Source organism: Heterodontus francisci, chromosome 3 (genome assembly GCF_036365525.1).
Source record: "Heterodontus francisci isolate sHetFra1 chromosome 3, sHetFra1.hap1, whole genome shotgun sequence".
NCBI classification, from domain to species: domain Eukaryota; kingdom Metazoa; phylum Chordata; class Chondrichthyes; order Heterodontiformes; family Heterodontidae; genus Heterodontus; species Heterodontus francisci.
The window spans coordinates 101,566,077-101,585,840 of NC_090373.1; the positions used below are offsets into that span (position 1 = coordinate 101,566,077).

General features: G+C 40.3%; 1 protein-coding gene across 3 annotated transcripts in view; it reads left to right on the forward strand.

Annotated features, from left to right (window-relative positions):
* Positions 1 to 253: 253 nt before the first annotated feature.
* Positions 254 to 19,764, forward strand: part of ptprk (protein tyrosine phosphatase receptor type K) — a 553,573-nt gene continuing 534,062 nt past the window's right edge. For 2 of the 3 annotated variants that reach the window (XM_068025166.1, XM_068025170.1), the window contains exon 1: positions 254 to 526. In XM_068025166.1, the coding sequence (XP_067881267.1) occupies positions 266 to 526 (261 nt within the window). In that variant the 5' untranslated portion in view covers positions 254 to 265. Of the gene's footprint in view, positions 527 to 11,710; positions 11,781 to 19,764 lie in introns of those variants that run through there. The other variant, XM_068025171.1, reaches the window with a different exon arrangement.

Here is a 19,764-nt window from a genome sequence, read left to right on the forward strand (position 1 = left end):
TTTCCCGACCTGAGCAGGTCTTTATTGTGAAGTGCCTTGGGAGGTTTTATCATGTTAAATGCACTATATAACATAAGTTGTTGAAATAATTTAAAAGATCAGATTAATTCAACTATGACACCTGTTGCAGTTTAAAATGAAAAAATAATTTACATCTAACCTACTCATGCATATGGACAGCCCTGTATATACAGTATTTTGTGAATTTCTTGATGTATGACATGTGTAATAGAGACTTTTTGTTTTTCCAACAGGATCCTTCTTGATGGTTGATTCTTCCCAGCACAGGTCAGGGGACAAAGCACGACTCTTGCTTCCACTGATGAAAGAGAACGACACTCACTGCATAGATTTCAGTTACTGGTTGTACAGTAAAGATTACTTGAACCCTGGAGCACTAAACATTTTCGTCCGAGTGAACAAGGGAGCCTTTGCAAATCCTATTTGGAATGTGACTGGATCTCAGGGAGAAGAATGGCACCGAGCTGAGCTGGCAGTTAGCACCTTTTGGCCGAATGAGTATCAGGTAATGATGATCCCCATTACTCTAGAGCCAAGAGCTTTGAAGTAGACACACAGGCAGGAAAAGTGGGCAAAGCACATACACCATGAATAATGGTGAAACTGATAATTCAGTTTTTGTGGACTTATTTTTGTGGACTAAAATATCCAACCAATGCTCAGTACCAATCAACAAAGCCAATAAGATGTTATATTGCCAAAACAATAGAAAAGACATCAGAAGACACCATGATCAAAATGTGTAACACATCTGTCAAATGATCCCTTGAGTACTGTATCCAGCCTTGTCACATAGAAGGAAAACTTTCATGTTTTAGAGTTTGTAGAGAGAAGAGCTGTGTGGCTGGTCCCCAGTTTTGGAGGACTCAATTACAAGGAAAAATCTAGAGAATATTTGAGCTGTTCAGCCTGAATGGACAGGTTTCAGTGATTGTAAACTGTATGGAGAAGGTAAATCTGAAAGATAACTTCAAATTAAACTGAGTAGAACAAGATGCCAGAGGTTAAAAGTAGTAAAGCACAAATTTAGTACTTGAATCAGGAAGTGTTCTTCACAGAATGATCAACATGTGGAAGGAGTTCCTGACTAGAGTAGTATAAGTGAAAGTCCTGAAATCATTAAAGTTGAATGCTACACTCTCAGTTTCCACTAATCACATCACATTACATGACTTTGTCCTAGGAGATGGAGATTTGCTAGAGCTTGATTTTAGGGGGTATTGTTAAAATGCAGCAACATGCAAATTAAAACAAGTAAAGCCATAGGACCATCATTCATAATAGGGGGTATTAATGAATAGTTTAAAGCTATTCATTGAGATAATTCCATATTGAAATTGCAAAAATTTAATTTAACTTGTAATAATTTAAAGATCAATGTAAATGCAAAGAAGGAATAAGTCCTTCAAGATCTACAAAAGTGAGATAACCAACTTGTAGCAGATGGGCAAGTTCATTACTGAGTTCTGGGATACCTTAATGAAACTCACCATGAATAGTGTATACTATAATTGAAAATTAATGGTGTCCTCTTTGAGGCAAGGGCCTATTTTTTTAAACTGAGAACAGTTGCGCATTATACACACAGGACCATTAGTAGTATGTTGATCCACCCACTTGATACCAATGAATTTCTCAAGGGCAATTGCCAAAAACGGCTTTTTTAACTTTTTTTTAAAAACCTAAAAGGAAAAAGGAAAATTGTGATTAGGAGGGATTTTCTTCAGTACAAATCATAAATATAAAGGGTTTTCAGCAATTGCCAAAATATTAAACTGTAGAGAGTTCTGGCAAAGCAAATGGGATCTTGGGCTTCATAAATAGAGGTATTGAGTACAAAAGCAGGGAGGCTAATCTGAACCTTTATTCAGCTCTGGTTAGGTTACAAATAGAGTATTGTGTCCAGTTCTGGTCACCACATTTTGCAAAGAATGTGAGGGTATTGAGAGGGTGCTGAGGAGATTTACCAGAATGTTCCATGGCTGAGGGATTGTAGCTACAAGGTTAGGTTGGAGAAGCTGGGATTGTTCTCTTCGGAGCAAAGGAAGTTGAGGGGATTTGATAGAGGTGTATAAGATACTGACAGGTTTGGATAGAGTAGACAAAAAAAAACTATTCCCATTATCTGATAGTACAAGAACCAGGGGACACAGATTTAAGGTTTTGGGCAAGAGACGCATTGGGGATGTGAGGATGAACTTTTTTATGTAGCAAGTGGTATTGAGCTGGAACTTATTGCTTGCGAGGGTGATGGAAGCGGAGAACGATGAATGATTTCAAAAGGAAATTGGATGGCCACTTGAAGGAAAAAAACTTACAGGGCTATGGGGATGGAGCCGGGGACTGGGACTGATTGGATTGCTGTACAGAGAGCTGGCATGGACTCGATGTGCAGAATGGTCTCCTTCTGTGTCATTCTGACTCTTGTTGGAGGGTAGTCATCCTCTACCGATATTTTGATTGATCTAGAGAATTAAAAGAATTCCCATCCTCTGGTCTTTTAGGAGACATATGAACTCAATTTTATGTTTTCTATTAAAGTTTTCTTTCTAATTAACCTGAGTGCAGACATCAAAGCCCTTTAACAGAGGTCCACCAAAGCCTCTGTAGTGGTCTTCCAGAAAGAAAATAATTGTACTCAGTTTTATGTCTGTGAGCTATAAAAACCAGAAATGCTGGGAATACTCAGCAGGTCTGGCAGCATCTGTGGAGAGAGAAGCAGAGTTAACATTTCAGGTCAGTGACCATCAGAACTGATCACTAAACTGAAACAAAAACTCTGCTTCTCTCTTCACAGATGCTGCCAGAGCTGCTGAGTATTTCTAGCATTTCTGGTTTTTATTTCAGAATTCCAGCCTCTGCAGTATTTTGCTTTTATTATGTCTGTAAGATGGTTGGTGAAGTAATGAATTCACTGAATATTAAGAGACCCTCTTGGATGTCATGAAGAAACCGGAAGCAAACCAAAGTCAGTTTTGCTGAAGCAGCAGTTCATTATTTATAGATAAGACAGCCAGCTATACCACTTATCCTTTGCATAATCTCCTGTGACTGATATGATTTCTTTGCTTGGAAATAAGCAAAGTCTTGGAAGAAAAATTTAGATTTTTCTTTTCTGGATGGGGATCTTTATTTACTTTAAAGGTCTTTATCTGGGGAGTTACCCGAATCTCATTTGTATGTCCAACATTGGCTCTTGGCTGCTCTGTTGGATCCCATTAAAATGCTGAGAAATGGTACACATGCCTAATATGGTGATGGGCAAAGATAACACAAATTAATTTGGCTGTTGTCTTCTGGTTATATCATTGATATCTAACAATGAGGTAGCTTTCCCTCCTGCACAATTCTCAAAAGTAACTGCCCCCCCCCACACCGAGCACTTTTTACTTAATAAATATTCCATGTTTGAAGAGGTCTTTGAGTTCTAACTACTTTTTCTTCATTGCTTTTTTTTTTATTTACTGCATTGTCAAGATAGCTTGTGCGTCTTTCCACTGAGGTACATTGAAATTCCTGCTCATTGTTCATAGCATATGTTTTCAGTCTTGCGTATTGCCAGTAAAGGATTGTAAATTGAAAAACTGCCTTGTATGTGGGTCAGCAGGCAAGCAAAATGTAAATTACTTAAAAGGAAAACTTGGCATAATCACCCAGTGGGGATATGTTGGGTTCGGGTCTGATGCCCACTTTACACCCTGTCTGATTTTACACTTTATTGAAGTCAATGGAACATAAAATTGGTTGGGGTGTAAAACAATAATCAGACCTGATCATGCTCTGTTCTTGTTGAAGGTGTGTTGGCTTAAAATGATGGCATTTGTATTTGGAAAACTTGACCTGTCTTTTTTCCTCCTGCCCATGGTCTTGCCATCTCCTTGCACTTCATCCCTATTCCCATGGAAATCCGTTATAATTTTAAGAAAAATCTTTGAGTAGATTAAAGAGTGAAGAAGTCATAATGAAGGGAAACCTTTTATTTAAAAAAAAAAATTCTACTGCTATTAGCAAAATATTACATGACTTCCATCAATTCAATTTCACGGAAGTACAAATTTAAGTACCAGGTTGTGTTTTTTCTTCATTTATTTCTGAATGCTATCCCACTGTTTAACTGGTGGAAATTGTAGCTGATCCAAGACTAGAAGTTGGTCAAATAATCTGACAACAGAAAGGCATTGAGAGGTAGAACTGTGGAATCTGACACCAGGTGTTCAGAAAATGTTGCCACGGGGCTACATGTAGAAGGAAGTTGGGGGGTGGGGTCATGCTAGATTCTTGGGCAACTCTGGAGGTCATGGTGTGAGGGTGATAAGAGAAGTCACGATTGGAGTTGTTCTGGTTACGATTGAACAGGTAAGAGTGGAACTAAGAAAGGATAGTCTTACTGAGCTGGACAGTGAAGGAGAATGATGTGGTCAATCATTGAAGACTGCACGGGGTGAAGAGTGTTACGATCAAGGATGGAGGAGCGTGCGCTGTCTTTCTCTAGTTCCACTTCTCCACTGGTCACAACATTTTTTTTTATTCATTCATGGGATGTGGGCTTCATTGGCTAGGACAGCATTTATTGCCCCATCCCTAATTGCCCTTGAGAAGATGGTGATGACTGCTGCTTTCTTGAACTGCTGCAGTCCATGTGGGGTAGGTACACCCACAGTGCTGTGAGGAAGGGAGTTCCAGAATTTTGACCCAGTGACAGTGAAAGAATGGTGATGTAGTACCAAGTCAGGATGGTGTCTGGCTTGGAGGGGAACTTGGTGGTGTTCCCATGCAACTGCTGTTCTTCTAGGTGGTAGAGGTCATGGGTTTGGAAGGTGCTATCTAAGGACCCTTGGTGCATTGCTGAAGTGTATCTTGTAGATGGTACATACTGCTGCCACTATGCCTCAGTGGTGGAGGGAGTGAATGTTTGTGGATGGGGTGCCAATCAAGCAGGCTGCTTTGTCTTGGATGGTGTCAAGCTTCTTGAGTATTGTTGAAGCTGCACCCATTCAGTTAAGTGGATAATATTCCATCACACTCCTGACTTGTGCCTTGTAGATGGTGGACAGGCTTTGGGGAGTCAGGAGGTGAGTTACTCACCGCAGGACTCCTGGCCTCTGACCTGCTTTTGTAGCCACGGTATTTATATGGCTACCCCAGTTCAGTTTCTGGTCAATGGTAACCCCCAGGATGATAGTGGGGGATTCAGCGATTGTAATGCCATTGAATGTCAAGGGGAGATGGTTAGATTCTCTCTTGTTTGAGATAGTCATTGCCTGGCATTTGTGTGGCACGAATGTTACTTGCCACTTATCACCCCAAGCCTGGATATTGTGCAGGTCTTGCTGCTTCAGTATCTGAGGAGTCCCAAATGGTGCTGAACATTGTGCAATCATCAGCGAACGTCTCGACTTCTGACCTTATGATTGAAGGAAGGTCTTTGATGAAGCAGCTGAATATGGTTGGGCCTAGGACACTACACTGAGGAACTCTTGCAGTAATGTCCTGGAACTGAGATGATTGACCTCCAACAACCACAACCATTTTCCTTTTGTGCTCAGTATGGCTCCAACCAGCAGAGAGATTTCCTTCTGATTCCCATTGACTCCAGTTTTGCTAGGATTCCTTGATGCCATACTTGGACAAATGCTGTCTTGATGTCAAAGGCAGTCAATCTCACCTCACCTCTGGAGTTCAGCTCTTTTGTCATATTTGTACCAAGGCTGTAATGAGGTCAGGAGTGGAGTGGCCTTGGCAGAACCCAAACTGAGCATCACTGAGCAGGTTGTTACGAAGCAAGTGGTGCTTGATAGCACTGTCTACGACACCTTCCATATATTTAAATATTTTACCCAGTTACTGATACGGCCAATTATATACTTTATTCTAGGTTCAGAATTAAAAATCCTCCAACCAGATTTCTTTAATAAGCAACGTTACTAATTTGTTATAAAACAGGACTCATTCAATAAAGAGGCAAAGCCTATTAACACACAGATTGAAATATGAAAGTAAATATGTATTTCCTTCTAAATAACCCCAACACAAGCGCGCGCACCAGTTAAAGGAAAAATAAAGAAGCTTTCACTGCAGAGATCAACTTTACAAAAGAAAAATTTTGCCAAGTACTTGTTAATTCTTGAAGAAAAAGGATAAGATAGGGAATTGTCCTGTTGGTCTGGCATCTTGCACTTTGAGCTGGTGGTAGCAGCAGGAAGTATTCAGTGTTGGTAAGTGCAATTTATGCTGGAAATTCAATGCTTAATCTATTACTTCGATACATGTGGATAGGTATCCCTAGTCACATGCAGTTGTCACTGGGATCTTTTCAGAAGCAGTCATTCAGGAGATGTCAAGGGAATGTCTTGCAGAAGCTTCTCAGGAGAAATGCTGCATCACTTTATCCAGATCTCGTACTGGATTCTTAGGGTTTCTCAGAGGTAGAACAGAATGAGCTGGTAGCCCCTCTCTGAGCAGGTTTACACCCCAACTGAGCACCAAGCAATACCCAAAAACGAAACCAACTCTTGACCACCATAAATCTAGACATGTCACTTCTCTGTAAAACAACTCCGATAGTCAGCAAGGCTCCTGCTGTTTACTTAGCTTAAGACATGTGACTTTCATTAAGTGTTTGTTTTTAAACAAAGTCCCAAATGTTCTTTTTTTAAAAAAAAATGTCCAGCATCTCCAGTATTTCCACAGTTTTTTGAACACGAGTCCTCACAAAATATTAAAAATGGAAGCACCTTCATAACGAGCAATAATGCAACATGGTCAGAGTGATTGAGGATATAATTTATGACTTTGACTACAGATGCTCCTTCTAGTTTGGAAATACTGAATGATTTGGTTAGCTTTTTTAGTTGTATCTGGTTGGATAGCCCGGTTTCTGCTACCCAGTCAGATGACCAGATCTTCATATGTGTAATTACGGATTCTGTTGCTGGAAGATAGACGATGAGAGTACTGCAGATAATTGTATGGTGCTATATTCAGAGCTACGATGTGATTTTGGTTTAATTGCTAGTTTCAGCTGAAATCAGACTTTCAACTAAAATCTTCCACAGAAGATGTTTCTCCAGTTATTACTTTTTGAGTTGTTGATTAAAATGTACCTATACTTAATTTATATGCAGGATTGATTAAAAAAAAATAATGGCAGTATTAATTGGAGGTTTGTGTTGCCCTAAGGTAAGTTGGAGGAGGTGGGTGGGGAAGAGAGGAGTAATTGTGTTCCTTGTGGTAAATTTAACATCACAAAATGATTACACTTTGAGTTGGTGGAAGTATTCAATGTTGGGAAGTGCAATTTATACTAGAAATTCAATGTTTAATCTATTATAAGTTAACTAGTGTGAATGGTCTCAAGGCTTTGTTGGTACTGTCAATGTAATGTCACATATCTAAGTGAATATAACACCTAATGTAGCAGCTCCTCTCTCAAAGCTTAGAAATCCCGCTCTGGTGTTTTTGGGAAGGGGGAAGGTCATTTCCCTGGGTTATTAGTACTGATTCAGTCAGAAACATTTACAGTCTTATATTAACTTTAGATAAAACAAACTCGGAGCAGTGTGCATCTTAAGGAGCAAAGATGAGGAATGCCCCTCAACAGAAATGTATTTAACATGTGCACACCTTTCCACAATAGTTATTGGCCCCTTTCCTTTACTTATTTTCTGATATCCCCTCGCTGTCTTCCTCCCACCACTCTTGTCCTTAAGCTATGAAGAAATGGGCCGAGGCTCAGTGTTATTGTCATCTGCTTTCCATCCTTTTGCCCCCCTCTCCCTGTCTATCTTCCTCATATCCCTTTCTCCTCCTCCTCCTTCTGAACTTGGGTCCAGTTATCCCACGGCCTTATGGCTTACTTGCCCCAACTGCTGGACTTGATCTTGACTTGTTGTATACATTGCAGTGGGAGATTGACCGATAATGTATTCAAATTTTTGTGTCTCCTGTTTGCCATAATTTCTGTGCTACAATTTTGATATGAGTTACATCCAGATCTTTTGAATTAGTTATTAAGTTTATATCATTTTCTGTTATAATTGTCTTAAAGCCCTCTGAATAGTGGATGGTACTGCTGCACTACCGAATTCTGTTTTATGGCTCTGTCCACAACCATTTATATTGGTGCGGATTGGGTTCAGTTTTATTCAGTTATAGATTTTGTTGGAATAATTCCAAGATTTATTCCTGGGATGCCTGTGAGCTGTTGACTCCCTGTTCACTCCATGCTTCCAGTCGGTTCCATTTACAGCACTCTGTTAGTCGTCTTGCTTCTGCATTGCCCTCGCTGCCTCAGTTCCAGCTTCTAGTATTCATCCTCAGTGCCTTTTCTATCGTGGCTCTCTCACTATATACCAGTCTTCACTTCTACCTTGCCCCCCCATCCCTCTTCTGCTCACTCTTCTCCTTTCTGGCCTAGCTGTGGCTCTTCTGGCCCTACCCATAGTTTTCTCTCCTTTCTATTTTCTCACTGCTGAGCGGTAAGTACTTTTCTTAAAGCTTCGTGCTGAGAAAATAGCATCTCTTGGACTTGTATGCATTCAGGTGGTCAAAGGAATATGCATTTAGGGGTGGCTACACAATTAAGGTATGGGATCAGTTAGTTCCACTCCGAGGGAAATGGGACATCAGGCAACTCCAGTCTCGGGGATGGTAAGGCACCATTCTTGGTGGACACATGGAAACTTTCCCAATGTCCTGATACCCAGTCAAGTTTGAGTAAACTTGTTTTAGAGGCTCACAGGGAAGGAAGTACAATCAACTGTACAGGGGACTGAACCTTTGAGGTAGACTCAATATTTGCAAACTGTGGACAAGTGCCATATGATCAAACCTCCAGGAATATGTCAAACCAGAGTTGTTGATCCTCATAGTGACCCAATTGAAATCAGCTAACACTCCATGAAATGACACTCAAACCTGGGACATTGTATGGCTCAACATCTCACTGGGTAAGTTCATTGAGTAGTCCAGTATAGCAAAGTTTGTTCTAAATTATGTTCTTTTGCATACAAATAGTCTTTGATTTCAACTTGATGAGATAAAACATGTATGCCTTTGTTTTTGCAAGTTGGAGCAGGCATCCTAGCTGTTTGCTCTCTCCTACCTCATTCTCATGCTCAAGTTCTGAGACTAATGGCAGAGCTGCAACTTTTGCATTGGCTAAGTTACTCAGCTCAAACCTTTGACTTTGCAACATTCAGTTATACAAGTCAATCAGTCATTGCCTTTAATTACCAAGCTATATGGGGAGCTCTGCAATACCTAATCTTCATAATAATGTTAGCCAGCAGTGGCTTTATTTAAAATGGTGGCTTTGTTGATGTCGCCTACTGGCATACAAGCACCAAAAATATCGGAACCCTTAAGATAGAAAGTGGGTTCAGCAAAAAAAAAATCCCCACAATAAATAAAACTTCTAAAATAGTTAGAGCCAAAAAAAATGGATAAGGCTGCAATAGAAATATTGTGCTGATCAGAAACAAGCCAGTGATAACTTCTTGAAGGGCCATTCCATCAAGTCAGTTTTTTCCATTTGTGCCATAGGAATGCAGTGTACTGGCTAGCACTTTACTCTTCTTTCCAGTTTCAAAAAAACTGACAAGCTAGTAATCTCTTGTACATTTAAAAATTGTATATTCTGTGGTTTGCAAAAGTAGCCTCACTGGGTGATCAACTGACAATGCAACAAACTTAATTCACCGAGTGCTTTGTCTGTGAGAGCAGCATTCCATAATCACTGCCCCATTATTGGTTTGAGGTAGAAGTGAATGATAACACTCCCCTTCATCAATATTTGTCAGTGGTCTTATTGAGAAATGCAGGCATTCTAATATAAGTATAATAGTTGCCTTGATAAATTAAAAAGACTATTAGAACAGCACTGAGATTTGATAAGTGCCAACTGTGGCAGATTGTCTTTGACAGTACTGCTGAGGGGAAGAAAAGTGAAGTGCTGTAGAAGTGGCTTCCAACATCTGCCAAATTAAGTTGAAATATGGTCAAGAAAGAAATGCAAATCCGAAACATGCTTTAGTTATTTGAGAGCCTGAAGAGGAGATATAGAGCTGAAATGGAAGTGTATTCAGTTTTGTACTTTTTGTTAACTCTATTGGAGGTTGCCCAGCAACTATTCCTTTACTTCAAATGTGATACTTGATTTTAAACAGGGTGCTCCTTGCTATAGAAACTTGCTTTCTGTTTCCCAGGTGCAGTCACAGTTCATGGTCAGATCTGCCAGGCGCAGTTGAGGAAATTATTTTTTTGTTCATGAACTGCTCATGAGATGTGTATTTTACAAAATTAAACAATAGTAAGCATAATCTTGAATTAATAGAGGAAATAAAAGGAAAATTACATTTTCTGCTCGCCACAGTCTTGAGAAAGGCAGGCTGCTATTTTGAGTGGGGACCTTTTTATTATTTGTACTTAAGAATACTTATAACTAAAAGGGGATAGAGGACCAACAGATGAAAGTCATAAACACATACTACTATTACTATTGCTAACCAACTTTATAGCTTTTTGGGTTTTCTAAAGCTGGAAGGGGATGAAAAGTGTTGGTCATCGTAGCCTGTGGGAAAAGCAACAGAAATGTAGAAAATGAGTAAAACAACTTCAAAATGTGAGGAAAAATAGTGGAAAATGAATTGGTGAATCTAGGCAGTTAAGATGTAGATTCAGTGCTCAACCTGTCTAACCAATGCAGCGTATTATCCAACAGAATGTTGATTTACATGGCCAAAACAGTAGAACACAAGTCGGTGGAAGTGATCAAACTGCATAGTACCTCACCTGTGCACAATGCCCAGTTCAGTTTGCTGGGAAAAAAGGGAAGCTTTCAAATGTTAGGCATACTACAGAGAAGAGTGACCAGGAGAAATCTGAGTTTTTCAGCTTGGAAAGCTGGTGAGTGAAAGGTGATCTAATGCAGGTACATAAGGTAGATGAGGGAAGAGAAATGATAAATCTAAATGTTTCAAATTAAATTGAGAGGACAGAAAGACATACATAGTGATCATGCTTGAAATGAACTTCCAGTTAGAGTAATGAAAGCAAAATCTCTGGAATAGTTTAAGAAATATTTCGGTGTAATAATGGGGTGGGGGTAACAGTACAGTTTTATGAATAGATGAATTGGATATCAATATATAATCTAAAGTTTGTTTCTTTGGGAAGAACATGGCGCTGTTTTCAAAGCCATGATCTCTCTAAAATTGGGTATTGGAAATTGTATGTTTTAGTTGGAGGATGTTAATTGTACATTTGTGTTTAATTGTAGGCAGGTGGTGGGCATTAACTGGGAATTCACTTGTGCCCCTATAAATAGGCACTAGGTGTCCACAGGTACACATGAGGCTTTCCTTGAGTGCATCATCACCCCCGAGCATGTTATTTTAATTTGAATTGTTAAGTTTCATTTTAAAGTTTTTGGTTTTGTTACTGTAAATTAGTGGTGCCCCTCCGTATGGGGCACTAGTCTATTTTTGGGCCAACTGAAAAGTTACTTTTTGTTAAGAGATATAAATAGATACTGACTTCAACTGTGGTTGTTGGGTAAGGAGGTGCTTCCTTGTAATCTGTAACTGTCTAAATAGATGCTTATAAAAGTGTGTAAGATTGGCTTCCGTTACATCCTGCATCAACTGGCTTTCTGGACTATAACAGGATTTTCAAATTCATCAATTATGAACATGACACCAGGAAACCTTTGGGGAAAAATGCAGTGAATTATGATTGTAACTATAGTTGAATTTAACTTGGTAAAGTAATTTCCTTCCTTATGTTTGGTTGTTTTTCTTCGTAATAATATTTCTCAAGCTGTTTAATCATTGCTGTCACAACATTCTGTTCTTTGATGTAAGCCATGTTTGTTGGTGTGCTTTGGGTCAAGGTAAAAGCATGGCTGCAGCAATGTTTGATGCATTATACATCACTGCTTTGTTACTAGAGATATGATCAGTTCTGTTTTAAGATTGGAGAAATGTTTGCTGTTTTCCTGATTGATTGATTGACTCAAATTAGCTGTCTGGTATGATACTGAACTGTGCAGACAGAAGAATCTCTGGTTCAGATCCAGGACCCATCCAGCCTTGGCAGTGGTAGGGCTACAGTTGTTCTCAATGATCTTAACTTGCAGAGAAAGATTTGTCAAGGTTTCTATTTATGATCATCTATTGATGCTTTTTAAGAAGTGAAAGCTGCTGGATGAGTACTTCATTGAGTCCCATGGTGCACAACCTACTGCTGGTCATCTGAAGAATGGCCAGTTGTCAGAAGTTAGTGCCTCTTGGAGAAACCGGGTAAAGGGGCTGGAGGGGGATGGAGGAAAGAAGAAAAATGTGATGCCTCAGAACGGGTATTCACTTTTTATGCACTGATTTGTAAGCATATTCTGTTCCATTTATGGTTTGTATTTTATGTGATTTAATTTTGAAAACTTACGGTACTTCTATTACTGAATAAGAATATTGAGTGAAGAGATACATGGGTATGACTTGAAATTTCTTACAGAATTTGCCAGAATTTTACAGCACAGAAAGAAGCCATTCAGCCCATTGAATTAGCTCCTTGAAAGAGCTGTTCACTTCGTCCCATTTCTTTCCTCTTTATCTGTACTCTTCAATTTTTGTTCTTTTCAAATGTTTATCTACTTCCCTTTTTAAAATTTATAGTGGATTCTGCTTCCATCAGTGCTTTTGGTAGGTTGGTAGGATATTCCTTGTCCTTGCAATATTCTGTGTTTCACAAAGAAAAATAATACATTCTAACCCCTGGCCTGCACAATTTTTGGGTGATAAATTTATACTCTTCAGTTCCCAATTCAGTGACCAGTGAAAGTAGCTTCCCCTATGTACTTTGCCAATACCTGATCCTTATACCTTCTGATCTATTCATTATTTTCCTGATTGTTGTTTTCCCTCTAACTTTTCTGACAACCCTTGCTTTTTGCCTTTCAGTTTTGCAGTTTTTTTCCCCTCCCCCCCCACCTCATCTGAGGTGAAGTGACGCTTTTCCTCCCAAACAATTTTGGTAAATGTCATGGTGAATACATAATTTTTGTGTACAGAGGAAAAATACCCCAACCTCTAGTTGCCTAAAAAGGTAGAAGTTCTGTCACCACCTCAATAAGAAGCACTGAAAATTCAATCAGTTCCTACAAAAAGAAAAAAAGTGAATAGTGTACAGTAAAAATGTCATTGCCACATTCTGAAGTAAGCATGTGTAGTGTCTCTATGTTTTAGTCTGCATGGTAATCCATGTGAGTATTGCATAAACCAGCTGCGAATAAAACATGTTGGTACATTGTAACCAGAAAATAAAATGGAGAACTCAAATGATCATGTTATATTTCTGGGTAGTATTGTTGATTTTCATTTGCCTTTGTCATTTCCCCCTTGTCTACTGAAGTGTAAAATGAAATAAATTTGTCTCAAACTGACTGGAGCTGACAAGCCTTTGTCTGTTGGGTACTGTTGAAATGGATATGCTGTATATTTCAAACGGGATGTGTGAGGACTTTTGAATTAGACTTGCTGTTATGTTGCTTTTGGGTTTGCTGTTCTTTATACTCGTATAAGTTTTTTCTGCAGACAAATTAAGAATAAATAGGTTTAAAACATGACCGCATAGTTAATGAATAGATAGTAGGAGCATTGCAAAAGTGATAGCAATAGTTACAAACAGAAAACAGCGAGATGGGGGTTAAAGGTAGTTGCTCAGACTGACAAAAGGTGGTGTTCCATAGGGATCAGTGCTGATACTATTGTAAACAATTTACATTAGCGATTTGGACTCTGGAATCGGAAGTACAATTTCAAAATTTACACCCACCATACTGGGGTGATTAATAATGAGGAAGAATGCAATGAAATACAGAAAAAACATTAATAAACTTGCAGAATGGGTGTGTAATTGGCAATGAATTTCTTTCAAGATAATATAGATACATGTGAGGTGAAAGAATAAGGAGGCCACATACTGCTTCGATAGTAAGAGTCTGAATGGAGTAGAGGAGTAAAGGGTTCGGATCTAGGGATCGAAGTACACGTCACTAAAAGTATAGACACAGGTTACTAAGGCCGTAAAAAGACAAATCAATCACTGTGGTTCATTTCTAGATGAATAGAATTGAAAAGCAGAGAATTTCTCCTAAATTTGTATAGAATCTTGGTTAGACAATGGCTTAGTGGTATTGTCACTGGCTAGTGTTGGAGATGCCCAGGCTAATGCCCTGGGGACACTGTTTCAAACCCCACCATGGCAGTTGGTGGAATTTAAAATCAGTTAATAAAAATCTGGAATTGGAAGCTAGCCTCATTATTGGTGTCAAGAAACGATCACTGATTATTTTTAAAAATCCATCTGGTTCACTCATTTCGTTTAGAGAAGGAAATCTGCTGTCCTTAACTGGTCTGGCCAGACTGTCAGAAATGTGGTTGATTCTTAACTGCCCTCTGAAATGGCCTAGCAAGCCACTCAGTTCAAGGGCAATTAGGGATGGGTAACGCATGCTGGCCTTGCCAGTGATGCCCACGTCCCATGAAAATTTTTTTAAAAACACGTTTGCAGTACTATGAACAGTTCTGGTCTCCATATTATAAAAAGGATTTAGAGGCATTGGAGAAGGTGCAAAAAAAGCTTCACAAGGTTGATGCCAGAACTGAGACGGTATGCTTATCAGGAAAGACTAAACAGGCTTGGGGTACTTTTCTCCTGGAAAGAAATGACAGTGAGATGACCTGGTGGAGGTCTTCAAAACTGCATACGCATTTGATAGGGTAGATGTCGAGATAATGGCCGGCCACCGACTGAAAAGGGCTCTCTGACATCATCTTCTGTAGGCTGAGCTGTAGCTCCTGGTGGCGCTGCTGAGACCAAGAGCTGCCGACCCGCTGATTGGCTGGCAACTCTATTAGGCGGAACTTCCTGCCTCAAGTGGCTGGAAGTCCCACCTCAGAACAGTTATGGCTGGGGACCCACAAAATACAGGTCGGATCCCTAGGCTTGGCGGAAGCAGGTTTGCAACCAACCTGGATTTTGTGGGTTCCCGGCCTAATAGAGTTGCCAGCCAATCAGCGGGTCGGCAGCTCAGTCTACTGAAGATGATGTCAAAGAGCCCTGGAACCAAGGTAAGTTTTTGTTGCCTCGCCAGGGGTGATCGATTGGGCCCTGGCGAGGCAAGGGTGGTCGATTGGGGGGATGGGGCTGGTTGTGTTGGGTGTCTGGGGCGGCCCTACATCAGGCACAGGGTGCCCAATCATGTGGCCCCCCCACCCTCAAGGCCGTCAAAGAGCCACCTGCTTTTGTCAGGCGGCTTTTCTCTGGCCTGGGACGCCTGCTTGCCACAGGTAAAATCCCCGTGGCAGCAGGTGGAGGCCACTTAAGGGCCTTGATTGGCCTGGGGTGGGCGGGACTTTTTTTGCCGCTGCCATGCATAAAGTTGCAGTGGAGGCGGGAGCGGGTCGGGAAGGGCCTCCTGAGCCTCCCACTCCATTTTACGCACCCCGCCACCTTCCCGCTCTTTGGTGGGGGGTGGGGAGTAAAATTCAGCCCCAATGTTTCCACTTGTCGGGGAATCCAAAACTAGAGGTCATAAATTTAAGATAGTCACTGATAAATCCAATAGGGAATTTAGGTGAAACTTCTTCACCCTAAGAGTATGTTCCACATTATCACAGGGAGTAGTTGAGACAAATAGCATAGATGCACTTAAGGGAAAACTGGGTATGCATAGGAGGGAGAAAGGAATAGAGGTTATTTTGATGGGGTTTGATGAAAGGGGGGGGGGGGGGGGCGCAGAGGAGGCTCATGTGGAGCATAAACCAGTTGGACTGAGTTGCCTATTGCTGTTCTGTCGACTTTAATATTGGAGGATTGCTTAGAAGGTAATATATTAATGGCTCTAATTTCTAATAAGTGTGGTTTTAGACTGGCAGTGGAGCAGGATCTTAGTGAGCTGGAGATGAGGAAACAGTTCAAGTAAATCCAAAGAGAGTACTGGGGAGTTTAAGGTGTGCTTACATTACAGGAGTTGACCAAATGGCAGACCGTGCATGTATTATTTCTGAATGGCACATTGCATAATGTAAACGATCCAAACTTTGAAGTGCTGACTGCATCATCGATCCACAAGTACGAGCCCACAAAACTGCCATTTATTTAAGTCGTCCAGTTTCAGTGAAGCAAATCTGGAGCCCCAGTCCTGCGTTTTTACTTTCTGGTTCTCTATATTGTACAGCTAGAGGTTGGCTTTCAGCACCATGTGTAAAAGTAACAGAACCCAATGATCAAGTGCAAAAATTAAAGTAAACTTCTGACCTCTTCAGATGAGATCTCTTTTTGTTCTGGATCTGTTCTTTCCATCGTTGTCTTCGTCACCTATTCAATGAGATTAAACCTTAGTTTAAGATTTCAACTGAAAGACAGAATTTCTAACGATATGGTGCAGGACAGTCAGCCCTGATTATCTGTTGAAGTCCTTCAGGAGGAGTGAAACCACATGTTTTGATTCAGAAGTAGAAATGTTACCAGCTGAGCCATGTTGACACTATATCACTTGGGTCAATACCAGTAGGAATTTCTAGATGTCACAAAATGGCTTCTTTTATGTTCAGCTAAGATTTATGCTTACTGAACTTGGATATAATGATGTTTCTCTGTGTTAATACACCCCTAAACCACACATTAGCACTGAAGATTTATGGAGTATAATAGCAATATATTGGAGGCCAATGAAACATTTGTCTGTTTGACCTAGAAGGGATTTTTGGATTTACTTGTACCATGTCAATGAAATAGGTTTAGTTTATGAAGGGTTAATTCCCTAAAGTTTCTGCATACTTGCCTATTTTGACAGCATTTGAGGACTTTTCATAAACCCTTTTGGGGGGAAAAATGGGTTAACTATTCAAATTGTTATCCTTGTCAGTTTTGATAATGGGGGAAATCATAGTACATTCCAAAAACATTTATGCTTGTAATGCAAGAATAATTTCCATTCTTTGCGCAAGCCTGTTTTGCCAAGCTTACTACTATGTAGTTGTTATGGCTGTCAAACCAAATGGGAGGCTGCTTATGCAAGATGGTAGCTTGATTTCCGCTTGGCAAATTACTCCCTCAGCTCTCAATCTTGAAGATTAATCGGAGGTTAAACTTTTGTCTTCATCTTTAGAAGGGGCAGTCGGCAGCATGTTTGAGTCTGAAACCATGAGATGGACAGAGAGAGTTAGCTTTCTAATCAGCTGGAGGGAGGTGGAGAGTCTGCTGGCTGAGTTATGAATATATTTGTGCTGTAAGAGACATATTGCCAGCTAGTTCTGGGTTTCCGAGCCTGTAAACTAAGTTTAGTCCTTTAACATGGATAGGGTTTACTTACTTCATTGTTCTCCATGGTACATGGAGCAACTAGAAGGTTGTGTTCGGCTCATTCATGTTGAATAATAATCATACTTCATCTCGCTAGAGTGCTTATCAGTCCATCTTCTAAAATGTAGGAGAAATGCACATTGTAGCATGTTTGACATTGCTGAATTGGGGTGGTTCTTGTGTGACCCTGGGCTTGTGACAGTAGTTTAACTAGATATTGGACAACAAAGGTGCTCTTCAAATTTCAGTGCAATCACAGCCTGCTTGATGTTACACCTGAGAATATCTAGAATATTAGAAATTCCAGCACTGATAGAGATTTGTATTGAGATTTTAAAAAAGAGCATTTAGTTTTCTCTATTGTGTTACCTTGAAAGACAAATTTCCTTTTGATAGGGCATTTTCGATGACATTCCAACATTTATTTGGTCTAAAATAAATGTTGCTTTATTGAAGGGTACAATTTGGGTCTTTTCACTTAAGACTATCTAAGCCCAGTATACGAATATAGTAGGGTGTTTCTTATTTTGTGAAATAATTAATCTAAGCTCATATCTTTTTCTTCGACTATTTTTAGCGAATTTAGATTTTTTTAAAACAGTAACTCCTCCCCCCTCACCACAAAAGATTGATTGATACATAAGTTATTGTAAACTGAGATCCAAGTTTGAATTGTCACACTCATGTACATATGCCGGTTTCTTTCCCCTAAATTATAAATAGCTTATCTTACCCAAATGAGCCAATAGGAACAGGTGTATTTGAAGTGCCGAGTGAAAATCAACAGAATTAGGATCTCATCACAGAGCAGACAGTCAAAATATTAAGGGGAACAGATAGAGTAGATGCAAGTAAACTATTTCCACTGGCTGGGGAGTCTAGGATTAGGGGGCATAGTCCAAAAATTAGAGCAGACCTTTCAGGAATGAATTAAGAAACACTTCTACATACAAAAGGGTGGCAGATGTTTGGAACTCTTTTCTGCAAACTTCAGTTGATAGATCAATTGTCAATTTAAAATCTGAGATTGGTAGATTTATGTTATCCAAAGGTTTTAAGGGATATGCGGCAAAGGCAGGTGTATGGAGTTAGGTTGCAGATTAACCATGTTCTCATTGAATGGTAGAATAGGCTCAAGGGGCTAACTGGACAGCTTCTGTTTCTCTGTTCCTAAGCAGTCTTAATAACCATCTCCTGTTACAGAGCTGTACTAACAATCAGTGGAGAAATAATTCTGATGTAAAACTGCAGTGCTATGGTCAGGTCACCAATAGTTGGAGCACATATTTTATCCCAGGAGGCTGTGCAGTACAGAACTGAGCTAGAAGCAAAATTATATAATCGTGGGTTTTTCAGCCCCTTGATAGAGGGGGAAATCAGAGATATCTTCTCTTTGTGTCTTTACATCATTGCGGATAAGTCACATCAGCTGCTCATCTGTTGATAGTCCAGGTCTGAGTACTGGCCAATTCGAGTAAGGCATTGCCACTTGCAATGGGAGCATCGTAGGTCCCAGTTCGCTGATGCAGGTGCTACTGCTGCAAGCTCCTTCCTGCAACGGTGCTTTTCTGTGGCAATCTGAGGATGTAGTCTTTCAAATTTCTATGCTCCCGTGTGGAGACTTTGGCGCCAAGTGCTTCTGTCATGTGCATACTGTTGCCTGCTGTTCAGGTCAATCGGGCATGAGATGATGTCTTGCTCGCATCTGTCCTTGTATCTAAACTTCGACCACCCAACGGGTCTGCTGGCTACATCAAGCTTGGCTCATGTGCTAACCTTGTTGCTGTTAACTAACCTGCGCAGGCAAACCTATTGCTAGCCTCATTTGCCAAGATTCGTAAACTGAAGAAATCCTGTTAGCTCAGGCGGCCAGGGTGCGATGGTCAATCGTGTGTAGATTCAGACATATGCGCAACAAAAAAGTGAGAGAGACCTGTTTTGATCTAGTGTCTTTCCATGACACTGCACAGCCTGAAGTGCTTCACAGCTAACTCATTACTTAGAACATAGTTGGTCACTGTTGTTTTGTAGGCACGAAGAACCAGTTTGTGCGTAAAACACATCAAATGAGGTAAACAGCCAGTTAGGTTATATTGAGGGATCAGTGATGGCAAGGACATTGCGAGAACATCCTGCTTTCTTTCCAAATAGTGCCATGGGACCATTTGTATATTATGAACAGGCAGATTGTTGGGAAAATATAACCACACTTGAGTCCACGGGATTAAAGCAAATAAAGATTTTTAACCAAGCATTTGTTTTATTCATTCGTGGGATGTGGGCGTCGCTGGCTAGGCCAGCATTTATTGCCCATCCCTAATTGCCCTTGAGAAGGTGGTGGTGAGCTGCCTTCTTGAACCGCTGCAGTCCATGTGGGCT